This window comes from Astyanax mexicanus, chromosome 3, assembly GCF_023375975.1.
Source record: "Astyanax mexicanus isolate ESR-SI-001 chromosome 3, AstMex3_surface, whole genome shotgun sequence".
In the NCBI taxonomy this organism is placed as follows: domain Eukaryota; kingdom Metazoa; phylum Chordata; class Actinopteri; order Characiformes; family Acestrorhamphidae; genus Astyanax; species Astyanax mexicanus.
The window spans coordinates 16,940,896-16,962,846 of NC_064410.1; the positions used below are offsets into that span (position 1 = coordinate 16,940,896).

Sequence of the window (21,951 nt, forward strand, 5' to 3'; positions counted from 1 at the left end):
ATAATTGTACAAGTATTTATGGCCACCAGCAGATTTAGTACAGCTCCACACTGAATACCCCAAAATACATTGTGTTAGTGTAATGTTATAAATTCTTCATTGTTCTTGTGGGACATTCCAGGATTTTGGTACATTTCCTGTCCCACCACTTAAATTTCAAATGTACATATCCAAAAATCTAAATTACTAATTTCTTTAACAATGTACTTGTTATAAAACAAGCTGTAAAAATGGTGGAAAAATAAGCTCCTTAGATATTATTCAAAAGACTGAATATCTTTGGACCACCTCAAAAAATTGCCGTTTTCTCTTGTCCCACACATTGGGTGACCAAATCCTTTGGCAAATTTAACAATTAAAATAAGCTCTAAATAAATGACTTCCTCTTGTATGTTGTTGATTTGCATCTCCTTTATTTATGAAAACAACTTCTTCGGTCTACACTGTATTGCATGTTACAGTTTTTATGCTATTATTTTGTGTCCAACAACATGAGCGCAACCCTGTTACCATAAGGAATTTTACCTGGCAGAGGTAATATGTTTGTCTAAGTTGTGTGTGTCACTAAGTGAACACAACCCTGTTACTCATATTGTAAGACTAATAATGAGTCAAAATTTACTTTATATACTTATATAACCATGTTTGTCCTTGATCTTGTATACATAGCAAAATTTTACAGTTTTTACAGATTTGCAACCCTGTTACTCGTAACCCTGTTACTGTAAGTTACCAAATATGACAGGCAGCAGGATTCACTATTAGCAGCCCCGGGTGCCTCAGGGAGAGCTAGTATCCCCCTTTGACTTCGGCCTTAGAGCCTTTACAGTGGGACGAATGTGTAATGTCTCACTTGGCATAGGCAAAGGGCTACAGCTAATGCAAATGCAAAGATCACAACCAGCCCTCCTGAACACCACATGACCAACCAGTGAAGCACCCACTGAGGAATAGGATGTAAATAGGAAATATTTGTGGTAAGTCATTCATGAGATTCCATGACATTGTCAGGCTAAAAAATGCCTTATCCTTGCATAACGCAGGAAAAATAATACATGCCTTCATTACCTCAAGGCTAGACTACTGTAATACACTACTGTCAGGATGTTCCAGTAGTATTTGCGAAACAGTGGGTCCTGCAGTGTCTTACACCCTGTGCAAGGCACATTGTGATGCTCATTGCTATCTTACACCCCACCAACAGTCTATTTTCACACCTTTCCATTGCATCAATTAAAAAATAAAGACGCTTATGAATTTATCTACGTTGATGGCCATGTGGTCTGGAAATTAGGTGTGTCCAAGTAAATGTCTTGCATATTGATATCTTGGCAATTGAAAACATAGAATTGAAAACATTTCCACTGAATGACAACAACCTAGACAGAAGTGTAAAGGAGTTTTGATTTATCAGGCTGGTGGAGGAGTTGTAGTGTTCACCCAGAATAAAGAGAGGCTGAAATCAAATCAAATCAAATTTATTTGTATAGCGCTTTTTACAACTGGTGTTGGCACAAAGCAGCTTTACAGAAACATGATTACAGGACAAAGAATCAGGCAAAACATTAAACATAGAATATACATAATACAGAACCCCCAGTGAGCGCGGAGGCAAGGAAAAACTCCCTCAGAGCTGCAGGAGGAGGAAGAAACCTTGGGAGGACCAAGACTCACATTAAAGGGGGGACCATCCTACCACTGGTCAAATGGCTTTTAAATTAATTTTAAAAAGTCTTTCATACATCCATTTATATATTCAGGTGTATAGCAGCTCCACTAATGGCTTATAGAGTAAGATGGATGATGAGCAGCTGATCTGTGGTGGTGGATGGAGAAGAGCTGACTTCAGAAACTTCCAGTCTGGCCAGACAGAGGACATGAGAGCCTGAGGGTCCAACATCCCTCGGTATCGGGTCAGACAGGTGGGCAGTCAGTAACTCGGAGGAAGGCAGAGAGATGGAATTAGTTTTGACTGGATTTATGTAAAACAGAGAATATAAAACATTATCAGAGTGTGGCAAATGACTCCGGCAGATCTAAATAAAACAGCCTAACTAAAGGCAGAGAGCCAGAAGGTAACATAGACATGGAGGCTCCCTGAAACACTGGCATCCACCCACTCCACCGTCCACAAACCTGAGTGACCGTGTGCAGTGGGAGAACAACAGCACCAGCATCTCAGTTTACAAGAATTTCCCCCCGGGGATCAATAAAGTATCTATCTATCTATCTATCTATCTATCTATCTATCTATCTATCTATCTATCTATCTATCTATCTATCTATCTATCTATCTTACCACAATTTCCTCTTTCCATGAACCCCTTAATCTGCAGCCTTATCTAAAGGGAAAAACATTAATTACCAAAAGCTAAACTAAACAAGTAAGTTTTCAGTCTAGACTTAAAGATTGAGACTGTGTCTGAGTCCCGAACATATTCGGGGAGATTATTCCAGAGTTGAGGCACTTTATAAGAGAAAGCTCTTCCTCCTGCAGAGCTCCTCTGAATTTTAGGAACTACTAATAAACCAGCACCCTGAGATCTAAGTAATCGCGGTGGTTCATAACAGGAAATAAAAATACTCAGGAGCGAGCCCGTGTAGGGCTTTATACGTTAACAGGAGAATTTTATAGTCTATGCGGAATTTGACTGGAAGCCAGTGCAGTGCTGATAGTACTGGACTAATATGGTCAAATTTTCTCGTTTTAGTAAGGACCCTGGCTGCAGCATTTTGAACTAGCTGAAGTTTATTTAAGTTACTGCCGGAACATCCAGACAGTAGCGAATTACAATAATCTAGCCTTGAGGTAATAAAGGCATGTACTAATTTTTCTGCGTCATGCAGTGATAGGGCATTTCTTAGCTTGGCAATATTACGGAGGTGTAGAAAAGCTGTTCTAGTAACATTAGATATGTGTTTATCGAATGCTAGATCTGAATCTATGATAACTCCAAGGTTTTTAGCTGCTGAACCAGGGGTGGCTGAGAAGTCAGCCAGATTTAGCATTAAGTCTGATAATTTATTTCTAGCAGCTTTGGGGCCTAATAGGAGAACTTCTGTTTTATCACTATTTAATAGGAGGAAGTTGTGCGACATCCATGATTTTACATCTTCTACACAATCCTCGATTTTCTTTAATCTCACTCTGTCATCAGGTTTGGCTGATATGAAGAGCTGCGTGTCATCCGCATAACAATGAAAATTCACATCATGTTTTCTAATAACTTTGCCCAGTGGGAGCATATATAATGTAAATAATAACTGTCCTAATATAGAGCCTTGTGGAATTCCATATCTTACCTTGGTATAACTGGAAGACATATCATTTAACCTCACAAACTGATAGCGATCGGTTAAGTACGATTTAAACCATGCTAAGGCAGTTCCGGTTACGCCGACCATGTTCTCTAGTCTTTCTAAAAGGATAGTATGATCTATTGTATCAAAGGCTGCGCTCAGATCAAGAAGTACCAGTAGGGAAACACAGCCTTGGTCGGCGGCTATAAGTAGATTGTTTGTTATTCTAACTAAAGCTGTCTCAGTGCTATGATAAGGCCTAAATCCAGATTGAAATTTTTCATAGATCTGGTTTCTTTGCAGGTAAGAGCAAAGTTGTTGGGCTACAGCTTTTTCTAAAATCTTAGAAATAAACGGTAAGTTTGAAATAGGTCTATAGTTAGACAGTACACTAGGATCAAGATTTGGTTTCTTGATCAGAGGATCAGAGAAGTAATGTTGAACTGATATCAGTTTACTTGAATTTAGGTTGGTAAAGGTAGATCCATGTAATACAGCACAATGTAGCATTCCAGGTTGGATTCTACACTTTGATTTGTGGTATTCTCTCATGAAACACACACAATCAATGGTAAACTCAGGAACAGAGCTTCGTGGCACTCAACTTGACTCAACTAACCACTGAAAGAGTCTGCAGCAGAAGGGGCCTTCAGGCAGCTGAGCAATTAACTAGCTGACTTCTGATTGGCTCTGCCTCCACTTAATTGATTCTCCCTTCTACTTAATTGTCTCGGACCTTTAACTGGCTCTGCCTTCTCAACATAACCACCCCCCAAATATGCATAGCATATTTGCTCCTAGAGAAGCAGAGCCACTAGGTGTAGGTAGTGATTTCCTCGTTATCCCTTTCTGGAATTTCTGGAAGGAGGATGAGTCGTGCAACAGGTCGTGTGTAAAGTTGACCATCAATGTTGACCTCTGCAGATCTTATATGACCATCAGTTCCAGGGAACACCTTTTTTGCCATCCAGTGAGTTTAGAAGCTGGGTAGGGAACTATCATGCCTTCCTATAAGTAGGAGTTTGGGTGTGACAGGATCTAGGTCCGACACATCAGAGGACACATATCCAAGAGGCTTGCTATTCAGAATCCCCTCCACCTCTATTTGGACAGTTCTGAGTACATCTTCAGATACAGATTGTGAACCAATTACTGTGCGTAAAGCACTCTTTACTGAGCGAATTTCCCGCTTCCAGACACCACTGAAGTGTGGTGCACCTGGTGGATTGAAGCTCAGGACACATGTTCACAAATCGCTCACCGCCATGGAAGTTGGTGCCCTGATCAGAAATCACTTCAAAGGGTGTTCCTCAACCTGCTGTAAATCTTCTTAGGGCCATTAGAAAAGAATCTGTGTCAATGCCAGTGAGCAGGTCTAAGTGTATTGATCTGGTGGTCAAACACTTAAAGATGATACCCCACCTTTTCTCTTGCTGTCTACCAAGCTTAATTTGAAATGGTCCAAAACAGTCCATTCCAGTACTGTAAAATGCAGGTTTGTGGAGTCTCAGCCTTGCTGGAGGAAGGTCTGCCATTTTAGGGATAAATGGTTTAGCCTTCCACCTCCAGCACTCTGGACACGCATGTTGTTGCTTACGAATAGCTTCCCGGCCTCTCAACACCCAAAACTTCCTTCTGATTTCAGCAAATACTCGTTGTACACCAGGGTGGAGTAATTTGCAATCGTATTAGCAATTTAGTTCCCGGATGGTGTGGGTCAAGTACAACTGGATGCAATGTGGAAAAGTCCACACCTTCTGTACGACGTGATCTCCCTCCTACATGGATGAGCTGATTGGATTCATCAAATTCAGGGGCAAGAGTGAGGAGGCGGCTATTTAGTGGAACGCACTTTCCGGCCTTTAGCAACTTGTATTCCTCAGGGGAAACTGTGTAGTTGAACATTCTTCTTCAAGCAACTCACTCCAGGTCTTGTACTCACTATAGCTAAGGGCAGAAGGAGTAGTACTGGTTAATACACAGAAAATACCCTTTTTCTGTTAATTACCATCATCTGGATAGATTGGGGGCGTCTCTGGCCATTCTGACTCTGGCTGGCGGAGGAATTCAGGACCCTGGCTCCATCTGTTGGGTCTGGACAGTTCTTTCAAGGTTTTGCCCCTTGTAACATCATCAGCAGGATTATTAGCTGACTCCACATACCTCCACGTATGCTCGGCTGTCAGCTCTTGAATCTCAGCAATCCTCGTGCCGACGAATACTTTGAATTGACCAGACTCTGAGCGTAGCCATGATAGTACTGTCATGGAGTCCGACCACAATATGACTCGTTCTATTGGTATGGTCAGTTCCTGTGTCAAGAGGTTACACAACTGAGCTCCATTAAGAGCAGCACACAACTCTAGTCGAGGTATGGTGTGACAACATTTTGGTGCCACTATGGACCGAGCCATGATGAAGGATATCATGATGTCACTGTTCCCTTTGTCCACACGTAGGTAGCTTACAGACCCATAGGCCTGCTCAGAGGCATCACAGAAAATGTGCAGCTCTGTAGACAGAATCTGCTCCTCATCATTAGCTGTAGTGTAGCACCTTGGGATAGTGATACTGGGTAAAGTGATGAGTTCTTCCTCCCAGTCGTTCCAGGCTTTTAGTAGACCTGCAGGCAACATGGGGTCATCCCAATCCCTTTGCTTATCCCAGAGTGCGTGAACAATGATTTTTGCCTGTATGGTATAAGGCAGAATGAAGCCCAAAGGGTCATATTGTGATGCCAGCACTCTGAAGATGTAGTGCATGGTAGGAGTTCCCTTTGATATCTGAGGATGCTTGTGTCCAAGGGTGTCACCCTCACAGTGCCATGTCAGTCCTAAGGCAGATTCTCTCATGTTGGCTCTCTCCTGATTGATGCATAGTTCAATGCTGTCAGAGCGGGCATCCCTAGGTAAGTGTTCAAACACAGTTGGAATGTTACTGGCCCACTGCCGAATTTCGAATCCACCAGAACTGAGGATTTATCTGAGATCATCAACTAGCTGCTTTGCTGCTTGAGGCGATGGAAGACTCTGTAAGCAGTTGTCTACATAAAAGTTCTTCTCAACTGTGGATCTGATTTGGTCTCCAGGACTGCTGTGCTCCCTGATGTGCTGTTGAAGAGCAAAGATGGCACAGCATGGACTGCAAGTGGTGCCAAAAGGAAGAACCTGCCACTCGTAGACACTGGGAGAGACAGAATTCTCTGAGTTATGCCACACAAATCGCAGAAGAGGCCGGTCTTCAGGGAGGAGAGGGATTTGGTGAAACATGCCTCGAATATCACCACTTACAGCCACTGCATGCTCCCTGAAGCGCAGGAGTACACCCAGTAGAGATGGACCTAGAGTAGGACCTGTGAGAAGGTAGTCATTGTGACTGTGTCCTTTGTATCTAAACGAGCAATTAAACACCACACGTTTTTTCCCGTTATGCTGGACTATATGGTGGGGAATAAACCAAGACTCCTTTCCTTTTAGTACTTCTTCAACTGGGAGTACTACCGCATAGCCAGCATGCTCACGCTTCTTTATCTCTGTTGTGTATGCTGTGGCCTTCACTTAATCCTTAGCTATTCGCCTCTCTGTGTTTCTTAGATGTGGCATCACAGCTTCTTTAGAAGCATTCAGAGCGGGCATATTTTCTTTTCGCAGCAATGAAGTAGTAGTGTAGTGATTCACTCCATTGACCAGCATCCTTGTGGTTTTGGCTTGAAGCAGATCTAGGGCCCTTTGGACTTGTTTTGATCTGGTAATCTGCTTTTCATTCTTGGATGGGATGATGTCTGCTTGCCAGAGTTTCTCCACATTGTGAAATAGTTCAGCCATGGAGGGAGACAGGGAGATATGCAAACACTGCTGTGGTTGTAGTGTCTCTTGTACTACCTTGTAATGTCCAGCCGAGTCTTGTCTTAACTGCAGCAGAGCCACCTGGTGGACTAAGACGGACTGGCTCAACAGGGATAATTAGGTGTGGATGATCAGCGCCTATCAACAATAGAGGTTGAGCTCTGTGCAAGGGCTGAAGAGAAAGATCTCTCAGGTGTCTATAATTCCTCTGTAGAGCTGCCACTGGATAGCTGTGTTCAGCTAGACTTAGCTGGTCAGAGGTAAAAGCCCTTTGGAGCCTAAAGCTCTTGTGGGGCTGAGAGGCTGAGGAGATAGTGAAGGACACTGCAGCACCACAAACCTTCTTTGACATCTTGTCTTTTAGTACTCAGAGCTAGTTCCTCTGCCTGTCCTTTTAGGCCTAGCTGCTGGGCTGCAGCAGAGAGTAGGACAGTCCTTTCAGAGCCATCATCCAGTATTGCATATTTCTCCAGCGTCTTGGTTTGATGATGAAGTATGACCCTAATCACGTTTAGGAGAACACGACTGGAACCTTCAGGCCTGTCAAGGTAAAATGTATCGCTGGCAGAACTGATTAAGCATGAGTCCTCTCTGTGTGGCTGGGAGTTTACATCATGGAGGATAAGCAGATGCTTGGCCCTGCATAGTTTACAAGGCTTCTTTAAAGTGCACTGGGTTGCTAGATGACCTCGTCCGCATCTCCAGCATCTGTTGTTTGCCTTGATCCATCTGGTCTTTATTGAACAGCTTGAATGTTGGACACTGACTCAAGTAATGATCAGTAGTTTCACAATGTGGGCAGAACACATTGCTCATTTCCAGTGTCTTGGATATAGGGGGCTTCTCAAGGGATACAAGCTCCTTTGTGCCAGGACTGGTAATTTGACCTGCTCCATGAAGCAATGTTGCTGGCCTAGAAGTACCTCTTGGACCTCAATGAAGGTCTAAACGCTGTGTACCTTGATCTCGCTGCCTCCTGCCTTGATTAAGACCCTCGCTGGTCTGACACCAGGATTTGAACTGAAGCCATTTTGCTAGATCTGGAAGTGTGTAAACTGAACTGTAGCCCATCTGCCTTTTAAAGGATGACCTTAATTCAGTAGGTAGCTTGGTCAGAAGTCAAGCTACATGTGAGCCACACTGCAGCTCAACATTCCCATCTTGACCTAACGTCTTTAGGAGACCCACTAATGCTTGTATTTGAAGAGCAAATTTCTCCAAGCCTACAAAGTCTCCTGACTGAATATCAGGTGTCTCCATAACTGCAGCTGTCTTGGTCAAGGGAAGCTGATGGGGCCTTCCAAATCCCTCTGCAAGGGCTGCCATGGTGTCTGAAAAAGAAGTGGGAGAATGCAGGAATGAGTCTGCAATCAGACGAGCTTTTTCCAACTTCAGATGATCTAGCAGCACCTGGTATTTAAACAGCTCTGTGCAATCTGTAGGTAGCAGAATATTAAGCGCTAGCCATAATCGAGTGAATTCACTGGGATCTCTATGGGAAAGGTCAGGAATAGAAGGTTGTGGACCTTTATACATGGTTTCCTGTCTGATATTATTAATTGGCCTACTTGGAACAGATGGCTGAAACTGATGACCATAATCTTGGCTAGGTGCAACATGACTTTATTTGGTCTGAGAATCTGTCTGATTTGGGTTGTATGGGTTGTTCACTGGTCTGAAGGCAGACTGGTTTGGGCAATGGAGATTATTCCTCATGTAAGGCCTGTTGACAAAGGTTTGAGCTTGAAGTCCCTGTGATGTAGGGAATTTAGGAGGAGATGGACAGGTAGGTGGTGGTTTGGTCAGACGTGGAGCTGGACAGGGTAAGAGATCTTGGTCAGGGTAGCCATGAGTACATGCGGTAGCTTCAGCTCCATCATAATACGCGTCTGGGCTGAAGGCGATAAGACTAAGTCTTGGAGATGGCACTGGGGGCAGAGATCTATTTAGAGGTAGCATGGAAGGTAGTGAAGGCTGCTGTTGAGATGCAATTAGCTTTTGCATATCTTCTTGTAGTTTGGCTATCTCTTCTCTCATTACTACATGGGACTGATGAAGTTGCTGGTTTTCTCTCTCAAGATCATGGACTCTAAGTCTAACTCTCTCTTTGGTACCACCATTGTCCACTAAGGGGTAAGACAGGTTATTTTCTGTCCACTGATCTAAAGTATCCCAGTCAAAGTTGGAAGCAAAAGACACACCTTTTGTTTCCTCCATTTCCCTCATGGAAGCATGGGAATAGGATGAGGGTGAAGCTCTAGGATCATCTAGGCTGCTTTCTGAAAGGCACTGATTTGGTGATGATGTTCATACTGTGCTGCACCGTTTCCAGAAGGGCATGGATATTGAACATCAAAGTCCTGAAGGTAAGTGGGTGGATGAGTCATACAATGAGGGCGTACAGTAGGAGGCTGAGGGTCTGACATCCTGCATCTGTAGCAAACACTCCTATCCGGCTCGAAGGACCTCAAATGTAAAGGAGTTTTGATTTATCAGGCTGGCGGAGGAGTTCTAGTGTTCACCCAAAATAAAGAGAGGCTGAAGTAACTTTGAACTGATTTCAGTTTACTTGAATTTAGGTTGGTAAATGTAGATCCATGTAATACAGCACAATATAACATTCCAGGTTGGATTCTACACTTTGATGAGTGTTATTCTCTCATGAAACACACTCAATGGTAAACTCAGGCACTCAACTAGACTCAACTAACCACTGAAAGAGTCTGCAGCAGAAGGGGCCTTCAGGCATCTGAGCAATTAACTAGCTGACTCCTGATTGGCTCTGCCTCCACTTAATTGATTCTACCTTCTACTTAATTGTCTGTGACCTTTAACTGGCTCTGCCTTCTTAACAGAAGTCAACAGTCAGACGTTCATTACTATATTAGCAACCCAAGTGCGCTGTGCTCAACGTGTACACCCCTCTTGTTACACACACATGAGCTGCGGTCCAATCTGAAGGGAGCTGCCCAACTAGGCAGCATTTTCAGGCAGCATAGGCGCGCTCCCGAGAAAAGGACTGTCCCATTCGGAAGGTAGCATGTGCTGCCTACCTGGGCAGCTGCCTTATTTTACCCCGATTCTGAAGGCAGCGTGAGATGTATCCTTCACGGCGAAGGCAATCCCATGATGCATTTCACCAGCTCAGAGTTCCACCGCTCAGTTCGAAAAAATGGCGGACGGAGACGGGACTGGGGCAGAGTTTCTCTACAAATGTAAGTATTTTTCTCCTGTATTTCCACTCACGGCTGCGTGTGTTTATCAAACTAGTATATTTTAGACTGTTTTAAGTTGATTTCCAGTGTTGTTTTCGCCTGTACTTTATTTAATGTAAGACCTGACCGGCGGAAGCTACCGTTAGCTTATCGCGCTAATTTACCGGGTAAGCTAACACGTATCTAGCCGACTTGCAGCGTACCAAACGCGGCTGGAGGGCCGAGGAAACCCCCGCTAGGAATCTAAGATAATCCGGTCGTCCAGTATAACACCTTTAACTGTTTTAAGTCACCGTGATTTGATGTGTAAATATTTTAACTGTTAGACTGAAAAAATCGTAGATTAACCTGTAACTGAGTGGTTTAAATAGTTTAACTATTACATTGAATAACTGTAGATTACCTGTAATTCAGTGATTTAAAGTGTAAATAGTTTGTTAACTCTTAGATTGAATAACTGTAGATGAACCTGTAACTCAGTGATTTAATATGTAAATAGTTTGTTAACTCTTAGATTGAATAACTGTAGATTAACCTGTAACTCAGGGAATGTTTGTCTTATTAGAATTATGATGGTAGTGTCCATGAACTGCTGTTACTAATTCATGTTATTTTGACCCAGGGACAAAAGTGAGTACAGAAGCCTTTATAAAGGCTCGGGCAGAGGAAGAGGCTCTCTTCACTGGAGAGAAAAACTCTGCCATGAGTGGATGGAGGTAGTTCCTGGTTTTCACTATACTACTGTAGCCTTATGTAAAGTATTAAACATATATTTAACAGTGACATTACCTGACCTTATTTCGTTGTGAATATTTGATTTTACTTGTATGTTTGCTGGTGCTATAAGTTAGTTTTTATCTTTAAGTATAATAAAGTCTCTCTCTCTCTCTCTCTCTCTCTCTCTCTCTCCCCCTCCCTCCCTCTCCCTCTCTCTCCCCCTCCCTCCCTCCCTCCCTCTCCCTCAGGACTGTGCTGCAAAAAATCGGCCTGGAGGGCAAAGTGGCCCCTCAGCAGGCCAGAAAAAAGTGGGATAACCTCAAAAAAAAATACAAAGTAAGCAAAAACTATATTCGTGTTTAGTTTTCTTGACTGCAACTAATGAATTGACAAACAACTACACCTTTGTGGAAAAACATTCCACTTATCTGTTTTAGGAGCTGAAGTGCCCACCAACAGGGAGGGAGTGGCACTGAAAATGGGGAGGCCACTGCTGCATCATGGCCGTGGTTCACCATCATGGATGAGGCTTTAGGACGGAGGCACTCCATTGTGCCTCCTGTTCTAGTTGCCTCAATGCATGATGGTGAACCATGTTCATCTCCAGCAGGGAGAAAGAGAAGTGTGCTGGAACTTTTAGAGGAGGACATGAGGAAGGAGGAGGAGAGAGAGGAAAAGTGAATGAAGGCAGCTGAGGAAAGGGCAGAGAGATATTTTTCTTTGTTTGAAAAACTTATTGATAAAATAAAGTAAACAATGAAATCTATCATGAGTGTAGCACACTTCTTTATTGTAATGCATTTACCTCTGTAGTTTTAACTTTGGTATATAGAGATTCAGATATAGAGATTGCTTGAACTTATGCAATATTACATAGAAACACAACACTTGCTTCTCAGTTGCTCAGTAAACAGTTGAAGAACGCTAGATTATGTGTAAACAAGTTATTCAGAAGGATGTGGGGAACAGGAACGAAATGTTTAAACAGATCAGTAAACACTGGGTACATTTGTATAAAACATTTGAATAAATATGGTATAAATAATCATGTATAAATACTCAGACAACTGAGACAACTATGAAGAGCTTATTTTTACAAAACATAACTAAGACCTAGGCACACCAGCTAACACCTCAGCACAGAGCTCCTCTCGAAGAGCATTTCCATTTGATGTGTCTTGGACACCCTCTTCACTCTCTGTGTCTTCTTCACGACAATCTTCTTCAGGTGGCAGTTCATCTCCAGCACCCAGGCATATGTTGTGGAGAATGGCGCAGGAGGCAACCACTGTTGGCACAAAAGAGGGGTGGACTTCTAGGGCCTTCAGGAAAATGGAACGCCACCGAGTCTTCATGATTCCAAAAGCTTTCGATCACAGAACGTGCTTTTGAGTGGTACCTGTTAAACACCCTCTTTCATCCCTCAGTGGCCGCTTATATGGTGTGATGAGAGCCAGGGGCCTCTGAAGACATGGATACCCCCCATCTCCCAGCAGGAAAGTGCCAGTCGGAGGGTAGACTGCAGTGCGATAAAGGGGGCTGTGTTTCAAGACCCTAGAGTCGTGTACAGAACCAGGAAATCCAATATACACATCATGGAATCTGGCCCGGTGGTCACACACAGCCTGGAGATGGATGGATGTAAAAAGTTTCCGATTTCGGTAGCATCCAGTGTCTGGCTCCTCCGGGGCTTTAATACGTATGTGGCACCCGTCTATAGCTCCCCTTGCTTTTCTCAAGGCAGGATTTTGAGAGAGCCTTTCAAAGCCCTGTCCAATTTCTTGCTGCTCTTCTGCAGTTGCTGGCACACAGATGACCCTGCTCAAGATGCCCATCAGCTCCTCTGAGACTCGGTGGACAATTCTGCAGACAGTGGTCTTGGGGATGCTGAACGCCCTGGACACCACCCGATATGAAGCTCCACTTGCAAGCCAAAACAGAAATACCAGCACTTCAATTGTGGGTCCCCACCCATGATGGCGTTCCTGAGAGAGCATTCTGAGCAAAATGGCCAGTGACTCCCGTTTCAACCGAAACGGTTGAGTGTCTTCCTCAGTGTGAAAATAGAGGTTGAGCAGAGGAATCGACTCATTCACGGAGCAGTAGCGAGTTCCTTGGTATTCATTCTGGGGTGGAGAAGTAAAGTTAAAATTATGTTTATAACATGACTGGGCATGGTATAAATGTATTAATATAATTTGCATATAATTTGTAATTTTCAGGTAAGTATTGTTTCAGTGAAAGCTAAATTAGTATTGCTATCTAGTTCTGTTTTTGTTTTAATAGTTTTAAAATAAAAAAAGTTAATATGTGCTTGTTGTCGTTTTTTGTCACTATCACATTAGAGCTAGTAGGTATGAGCAAGTCAATTTCACATTTTTATTTAAATAAAATTTCTGAAGCAGGTTTGTGTGTCTTATGCAACTAAAGTGTCAAATTAACCAAATAAAAATAATTAGCTGAGTGTGTATGATTGTATTGGGTAAAACTTAGTAACATCAAGGTTAATTTAATGGCTGATGGTTTATTCATAGACTAATTATTATATTATTAAACTAATTATTGTTATTTTGTATTGTGGTTGCATTTCTCATACATTTCTACAAAGCATATAATAAACTGGTCCTACCCTTGAGTGTAAAGTAATATTAGAGAGGAAATTGTATAATTTACATTAAAATAATTCATGAATATTTATATTTTAATATTACCTGTAATATATGGGCGAGTACATAGCGCCGGACACGCCTACTCCGTAGAGCGAATCGCTCCTCTTCACACAACAATTCCCACAGAAGTGCTAAAGCAAAATTAATACCTGCTGCCACTGGAGGCTCCATTCTGCTCTGAGGTAAATCACTGGTACAAACTGAGGTAAGCTAAGTGGCTAACTTGAGTGAGCGCGCTGAGTAAACGGAGCCCACGAGCGCAGCGCACTGGACGTGATGACGTATGCTGACTCTGAAGGGTGTCCCGAACGCGCTGCCGCATAAGGTGCCTTATTGGTTAAAATGCTGCCGAATGAGGGAGCTGCCTTTGAAGGCAATGACTACCTAGGCAGCTCCCTTCAGATTGGACCGCAGCTATGGACATGCAGCATTGCAAAACATCAATAGTGAACATGTAACCTATGTAATTATTTGAGATAAAATAATAATTACAGAGGAGAATAACAGTTGAAATCAGCAATATGTAAGGTCAAATACAAAGGGAATGCCTAGAGAGCAATCCTTTAATCTGAAACCATCACGGTTGCTAGACGCTGTTTAATTCTGTGCCTGCCCCTTTAAGGCAGAGAAAAAACAACTGTTAATTAGATTCTGCTGTACTGCTGCATTTTGCCTGCATCTCACTTATCAAATGACACTCACTAACTATTTAGAAGCTTATTGTGATTTTGTTGTGGTCTTTCCACCTTAGATGAAGCTCTAGACTATTTTCCTGTATTTTTGACACTCAGTGAGTGACAAACTGCAGTGAGGACAACTCAGAGTTTTTTAATACATATTTTTTAGGACGTAATGCACGTTTGTCTTCTAAATATAAGCTAGTGAACTACTTTTTTCTTTAAATATGAGCAAGTGAATTATGTCAATCTCCAGAGACAAGCAATGGAGTACAAGAGAGGAAAAATACCCCTGTATCTGAGCTAGCAAGTCCTGGTGTGTTCCCCTCATGGAGTTGTAGCACAAATATTGAATATTTAAGTGTTTTTTATCTAACTATCACTTAAAACCAGTGAGGATATGGTCATAAAACCTTTTTGATAATGATGTTTGACATTGGTGTGAAAATAGTTCCGTTAAACTAAAGTATAGTACTGAAATGTATAGGGCTAATCATTATGCTGGCAATTGCTAACCATGGGGGCCATGCGGTGTGTGTGCTGTGACTGCACAGTGAGATATAGCTCTATTTTCCCTCTTCCAGTGAAAGGGGGTAAAATATATATGTATGTATGTTACAGAAAGTTGTATTTTTTTTCACTGTTCAACAAGTTGATATTTTGATATAGTGGGGGGAAAAATTACTGAGGGAGCATAAATATGTTGTATGTAAAAGGAAAAAAGAAACCCAGTATGCTGTAGAGCTATAGTAATTTCTGTAAGATTTGATAGTAACATGTAAGGTAAATTTGATTCACATTTGTGCAGACTGTTTTTTTGAAGACTCTTTTCAACTGGAGAACACACCGTGCACACTTTCTGGAGGGAGACCTGCTTCTTTCTTTTTTTGGCTCATTATTTCCATGGACACTTATCCTCAATAGGTGGTAGGACTTGAGTGCACTCAGTAGGTAAAAGAACAAGGGACAAACAAAATCGACAAACAAACAAAAAGCGGAACAGGACAATTTTTGTTTTCGATCCATTCTTTTATTTTTTTATTGGAGATCTCCCCATTATTTAATTTTATTTTTATATATTTTTTGTTTTTTCTGGTACCTGGTTTTCATTGTATAAGGTAAATTACTGTAAATTTATACATTTTGGAACTTGGTGGTTATAAATTAGTTTTGTTTAATGTAGACCATAAAGCATTTCAATGTGAATCTACTTCAGAAAGGGTGAATCTTATTTATCCGTTTAAAAAAAAAAAACGAAAACCAAAATTCAGTATACTCTGAATACAAACAACTCTTTTGGACCTTTGGACCTTTTTAGGTAAATATAAGTAGTACTGGGAGAAATTGAACAGATTCACAAAAATAATTGAGTTGAAAGAATATCATTCCCTTGTTTTAGAAAGGGTTGCGAGCCAGAAGCTTTAGACCTAACTCCTTTTCTTAGACTAGAGTCCCCTCCCACTAGCACACCTAGGTGAAAAAACAGAAAACAAAATAAAATAATATTGATGTTCATGTAGATGACATCCCCGTACATCTTCACAGCATCAACTAGCTGATTAATTTTTTTACCGATGCATGCAAAAGAGCTGCGACCTAAAAATATCCAGGCGTCAAAGTCAGCTGAATGGTTTATTTCACATTATGCCCAAAACACACCCATGATTTATTATGCCTTTTTGCACATTTTGAGCCTTGCAAGGCATACTTTTCCCATTGTTATGATAGCAAACACACAGTGACATGCCCTAAATCAAGCTGCACAGTGCACAGCTTACCTATAGATTGCTAAATATAAGGGTCTCTTATCTTATCTTATGAATCATTGCCATTACTGAGATCACAGGGTGCTGGTTTCCTAGTAGTTTTCCAAAATTCAGAGGAGTTGACCTTCGCAAAAATGTTCAGGGCTCAGTCTTTAAGTCTATATCAAAAACTTGATAAGTTTAGCTTTTGAAGATTAATGTTTCCCTTAGATAAGGCTGCAGATTCAGGGGTTCATGGACAATTGTGGTAAACTGAGATGCTGATGCTGTTGTTCTGCCCCCTGCATCACCCCTGTGATCACTCAGTTTTGCTGACAGTGGAGTGGGTGGATGCCAGTGTTTCTGGGTCTATGTTGCCTTCTGGCTCTCTCTCTCTTTAGTTAGGCTGTTTTATTCAGATCTGCCAGAATCATTAGCCAAACCCTGATGATGTTGTATATTCTCTGTTCTCCACAATTCCAAAAAAGCTAATTGTGTCTGTCTGCCTTCCTCCGAATTACTGACTGCACCCACCTGTCCAGCCTGACACTGATGGATGTTTCTGGAAGTCAGGCTTTCACATCACCCACCAGAGTTCATCTGCTCACTAGCTAGTTTATTCCACCCACCTCGGACTAGTTTCTCACTTTCCACTACTGATTAGAAGTTAGAAGTAAATTTACTAACTGCTTCCACTGCTGGTGTAAATATTCACCAAACATTCAATATATTAGACATACAGGGGTTGGACAATAAAACTGAAACACTTGTCATTTTAGTGTGGGAGGTTTCATGGGTAAATTGAAGCAGCCTGGTGGCCAATCTTCATTAATTGCACATTGCACCAGTAAGAGCAGAGTGTAAAGGTTCAATTAGCAGAGTAAGAGCACAGTTTTGCTCAAAATATTACAATGTACACAACTTTATGGGTGACATACCAGAGTTCAAAAGCATGTGCTGGCCCATCTGTGACCAAGACAGCAAGTCTTTGTGATGTATCAAGAGCTACAGTATCCAGGGTAATGTCAGCATACCACCAAGAAGGACCAACCACATCCAACAGGATTAACTGTGGACGCTGTAAGAGGAAGCTGTCTGAAAGGGCTGTTCGGGTGCTAACCCAGATTGTATCCAAAAAACATAAAACCACGGATGACCAAATCACGGCAGATTTTAATGTGCACTTCAACTCTCCTGTTTCCACCAGAACTGTCCATCGGGACATTAAATTATTGTGGTCTAAAACCAGGTTTCAGTTTTATTGTCCAACCCCTGTATGTGGATGTATAATGACTTTTTACAATTTAAGTTGTCTGACTTATATATAAGCCTTGATATTACATGTGGTAGAATGTGTGGTAATTCAAGTTATATGTAAGCCTTGGTTCCTTCCAGTGTTTACTCCTCCTACAGCAAATTATTCCTAGCCTCTATTGCTCACTGGGGGTTCTGTGTTTCTCAGTGGTTCTCTGTCCTGTGATCACATTTCTGTAAAGCTGCTTTGCAACAGAATCAGTTGTAAAGTGCTATACATTTTATTTAATATTAGGTGGGCTATGCTTTAGATCATGCCAGGTAAAAAAAATACTTTTACTGAAGGATGCTTAGAATAAATGAAATTAATATTATTTCTAAAGCCTTTGGAAAACAGAAAAAGTAGATATTTTGCCTGCAATAAGCAAAACTATGGAAAAAATAGCAAAATTTCAGAAAACAGCACCCCTTCAGCTTCTGAGCACAGGGGTTTGTGTTGCAGCCAAAACAGGCGAATCCCAATGACAGAGGAAATAACTAACTCAATTAAATACCAGCTAATTCTGAAAACAAACAAGCCTTACACCATCTATGAAAAGCTGAAGACATAAAGAAGATGAGAATCTAAAGTAGAATGCTAAATACACCTCAGACCTGACAGTCTCTAAACCATCAATCAAACAGACAAAACAATTTTCTATACTATTGAATTAGGAAAAAACTAAAAAAGCCTGTGTGGTAGTGTGAGGACAACTGGTCAGGAGGTTACCGGAGAGAGGTGATGCAGATACATAAAAACAGTCTGGAACCAGGTAAGTATCCCTTTTAAAGTGTTTATAGTGACGAACGAAGCACCCAAAACCAAAAACAAAAAATAAACAAAATGAAATATACAATATTTACAAACTGTTTACACACTGTACACTGGTAGGAGTTAAAGGTGGATTGGCAGCTACTACCAAAATGCTAAATAAACAGCTCAATATACTCCCGTCAGCATACCAGCCACGCTTAACCAGTGTCTGTGACCCCCCAATAGTGTACCCGCCTGCCCTTAAATACTTTAAGCCCACCCCCGGCTAAACCAACAAGCAGTTAACTAGTGGGCAGGTGGGTAAGACAACTATACATGATAGTTATTATACAGTATTAACATGTTTACAGATAATAAGACATGCATGTAAACATTTGGACGTCCAGGTAAGTATTGATAAAAATGTACAATGTTAATGCATTATTTTCTATCTTTTCTTTTTTTTAAAGGTGCCCCCAAGCTCCCCTGCCCCCAGGACACCCCTTGGTCTCTACCCAGACCTTAAGGACCCAGGTGGCTCGCGCGTCGCCATTTCTACAGGAGCCAGGGAAGTACTGTGTTAATGTGTGTTCATAATGTGCTTAATAAAATGTACATAGGGGGTTCTTGGTGGATAGTGATGTGCTCAGGGGCCTGACATCATCACAGCCTGTTTTAATTTTAAGGGTAATTCAGGATTATATTTAAATAATTAAATAAATATAATTTAATTTATACAGGCTCACAGTGAATACTGCATTTTATTTTGGTTATGCTGGCCAAGGGCTTATTAGTATTGATAAAACAATTTATTGGTTAATGTTATTTTTATTTGTAACCAGCAGGGGGCGTGGTCTGTCGCTGTCCCTCCCACTACGTGCTGAGGAGGGCATCCATAAAGCCATCTCCCAAACCAACTCCCAACCCCCTCCACGTGCACAACGGGGTTCGGGCTATTACATCACACCCGCAGCTCTGCCAGCGCAGCTATATAGCGCGCGTGGCGGAGAGCATGTGGAGCACGCAGAGCTTTCAAAGGCTGCTGCATCATCAGCAGTGCGTGCGCAGACACGACCTTCCCGTGCCGCTGTGACGGGAATTACTGGAAGAGAGAGAGAGACAGAGAATAAGAGCGCGTGCCACCTCTAAATTTCCTGCACCCATCGCGAGCGCTATGCCTCGCTACATCATCGCGGTCCTGTTGCTCCCGTGCTTGCTGCATCTTGCGCGCGAGGCTGCGTGCCAGCACTACTACGCGCTGCGCCCGCTGCCCAGTGACGCGCTGCCGGTGGTGGAGCTGCACGAGGACCCGGACCCCGCGCTGGACCCCGGAGAGCGTGATCTGAACGAGACCGAGCTCCGGCGCGCGCTTGGACACTTTGACGCACGCTTTCTGTCCGCGTCGCCTCCGCCGCCCCTGTCGCCTCAGGAACCGGAGAACAACGAGCACGAGCTCCGGCAACGCGCGGGCGGTAGCGGAGACCACCTGCACGCGGGAGTGAAGCGGAAGAACCAGAAGAGGAGGAAAAAGAAGCTGCACGAGCAACAGCATCACCGGCTGCGCGAGCAGCAGCACGAAGAGGAGAAGAAAAGGAAGCGGCGGCGGCGTCTTTGGCTGCGCGAGTTTGAGCGTGAGCGCGCGCTTTGCCCCGTAGTGCAAACGTGGAGTGACCTGGGCGCGCGCTTCTGGCCGCGCTACGTGCGCATGGGAAGCTGCAGTCGTGAGCGCTCGTGCTCGGTGCCCGCGGGCATGTTGTGTACGCCCGCCGCATCCACCCACGTGACGCTGCTGCGCTGGAGGTGCGCTAGGCGAGGGACGCTCCGGTGCGCCTGGATCCGCGTGCACTACCCCATCATCACAGAGTGCAAGTGCTCGTGCTCGAGCAGCTGACCTGAAATCCAGGAGGAGTTATAAACAGACTGAACTGTTTATATAAATGTATATAAATATATAAGATTTATCTTTTATCTGCAGATTCCTGAGGTGCCGCTGCAGGGACTCTTCATGCTTCTGTGAAGTGATAAATACAAATAGCCTACATAATAACACCACCTCTCAAACAGAGCTGAGTGTGTGTGTGAGGAAGAGAGAGAGAAGCCCTGACTCATATTCTGACAGAGTAAATTATGTGGTTATATGTGTTATATGTTGTCATGCTGACACCTGATTTCGCTAACCTCCAACTTTCTCTAATAATGAACCACGTTTTAACTCCAAACTCTACTGAGAGACTGATTTCATTTTAACAACTGAACTGAATTGAATCAGGAATAAACTTTATAAAAACTGTACACAGAACTGCAGTGGAATGCCTTGACCTAAGCGACTGGAATCAGCAGCTGATGTTTATAGCTAAAGTAGCTTAGCACAGCCATTTTGGAAATTCACTTTACAGACTGTATAAACTGCTGTTTTGATTAAACAAATGATCATCCACAGCTTGTAAGAAAAATGGTTAAGCTGGTTTGAACAGATATAGTATAGGGTATGTTTTAGTTAGTTTGTTTATAGTTTCACTGGTGACCAACCTAAAAAACTTGTTGGCCATTATGACAGTGACGTTGATCAACCAGCATCAGTATCCTGTACACTGGCCAGCTCTACTAGACTTGTATGACCAGCTTGATGTCCAGCTTTGTTAACAATGTCATTTTGTTAAGCATAGCAACCGGCCAAACCGTTTTATTTAAAATCATGGAATCTGTTTTCACCTGAAAGTTCCGCTTCTCAACCACCTTGACCCACAAAAACCCACTTAGATCATCTGAAACTAGCAACCAGCAAACCCTATATTTTTATAGAACAATCAAATGCAAGCCTAATTAAAATAGTTAACATAGGTTAACATGTATGTGGTAAAGTGAAATTCGTTTAGTTTGGGTTTCATATAAGCATATAAGCAGCCTAGTTAGTGAGAAAAACTCAAATCTGACTAACTCAAAGTTCTATTGGAGTGACTGGCGATAATGTTTTATAGAAGGAACTAGAGTTTGTTTCTGGCTTCACAAATCAGACAGAAATAAAGTGCCTGAGAAATGGTACCTTCCATAAACGGTTTAACTTAAATATACAAATTCTACTATTTTTCACCCACCTTTTTACCGCCAGGTGTAGGAATGGATTTTCTGTATATGTGGTTTTGTATGAAATAGTTCAGTATTATGTGTATCCAGAGTCTACTGTCTTTGTGGAAAATATTTGGTTATAGCTTCTGTATTTATATTGCTTAAAACTATGCATAGAGTTTGAAATATTTGATGCAGTTTTTCAATTATGGAAATCTGATCTGTTGACCTCACATTTATTATGGAGTATCGTTTTATATCACACAGCTGTGACAGCGATTTTATACTGTAAATTAAGAATGACTGCTATTTATTCTTTATATTCCTATAATAAATCATTCTGTGACATAAAAGCACTAGAGTGGAAGTTTGATTGAACTTTAATCATTTGCTCTTCATCATCCAGCTGGAGTGAATTTAACTATATGGTAAATCTCAGAGAGCCGAGTGAAGTCATGGTGTCCTAAATATAAATGCATAGAATGGAAGAATGCAGTGGATGGTGGATTTAATTCATTACTTATACTGGGTTAATTAGAAATAGTTCAAATAGTCCATGTTAAATGTCTTGCATACTTTCACTGTAGAGCAAAACCAAAATGGTACTTTTAGAGGAGAAGCACAAAAGCAAATATGCAAACAAGTACAAATATAACAACATATTTCAGAA

The 21,951-nt window shown here is 42.1% G+C and overlaps 3 protein-coding genes across 6 annotated transcripts in view; all 3 read left to right on the top strand.

Annotated features, from left to right (window-relative positions):
- The window catches only part of LOC103039171 (phosphatidylcholine transfer protein), a 133,320-nt gene extending 130,558 nt beyond the window's left edge, over positions 1 to 2,762 (top strand). The window contains exon 7 of one of the 3 annotated variants that reach the window (XR_007438387.1): positions 2,589 to 2,762. The gene's annotated coding sequence lies outside the window, so the exon portion shown is untranslated. Of the gene's footprint in view, positions 1 to 1,922; positions 2,186 to 2,588 lie in introns of those variants that run through there. The other 2 variants (XR_007438391.1, XR_007438390.1) reach the window with 2 other exon arrangements.
- A 7,325-nt stretch (positions 2,763 to 10,087) lies between these two features.
- LOC125799435 (uncharacterized) lies at positions 10,088 to 13,327 on the top strand. 2 transcript variants are annotated; one of them, XM_049476114.1, is made up of 4 exons: positions 10,088 to 10,360; positions 10,983 to 11,076; positions 11,326 to 11,413; positions 12,505 to 13,327. In XM_049476114.1, the coding sequence occupies exons 1-4, from the start codon at positions 10,318 to 10,320 to the stop codon at positions 12,922 to 12,924; spliced, it is 645 nt and encodes a 214-aa protein (XP_049332071.1). In that variant the 5' UTR covers positions 10,088 to 10,317; the 3' UTR covers positions 12,925 to 13,327. The 2 variants fall into 2 exon arrangements, with proteins under 2 accessions (XP_049332071.1, XP_049332072.1); XM_049476115.1 differs by lacking the exon at positions 12,505 to 13,327 and adding an exon at positions 12,306 to 12,461.
- A 5,761-nt stretch (positions 13,328 to 19,088) lies between these two features.
- On the top strand, positions 19,089 to 21,634 carry LOC103034764 (noggin-1-like). Its single transcript, XM_015604086.3, has one exon. It carries the CDS (start codon positions 19,390 to 19,392, stop codon positions 20,104 to 20,106), a length of 717 nt encoding a protein of 238 aa, XP_015459572.3. The 5' UTR covers positions 19,089 to 19,389; the 3' UTR covers positions 20,107 to 21,634.
- The last annotated feature ends 317 nt before the right edge of the window (positions 21,635 to 21,951 follow it).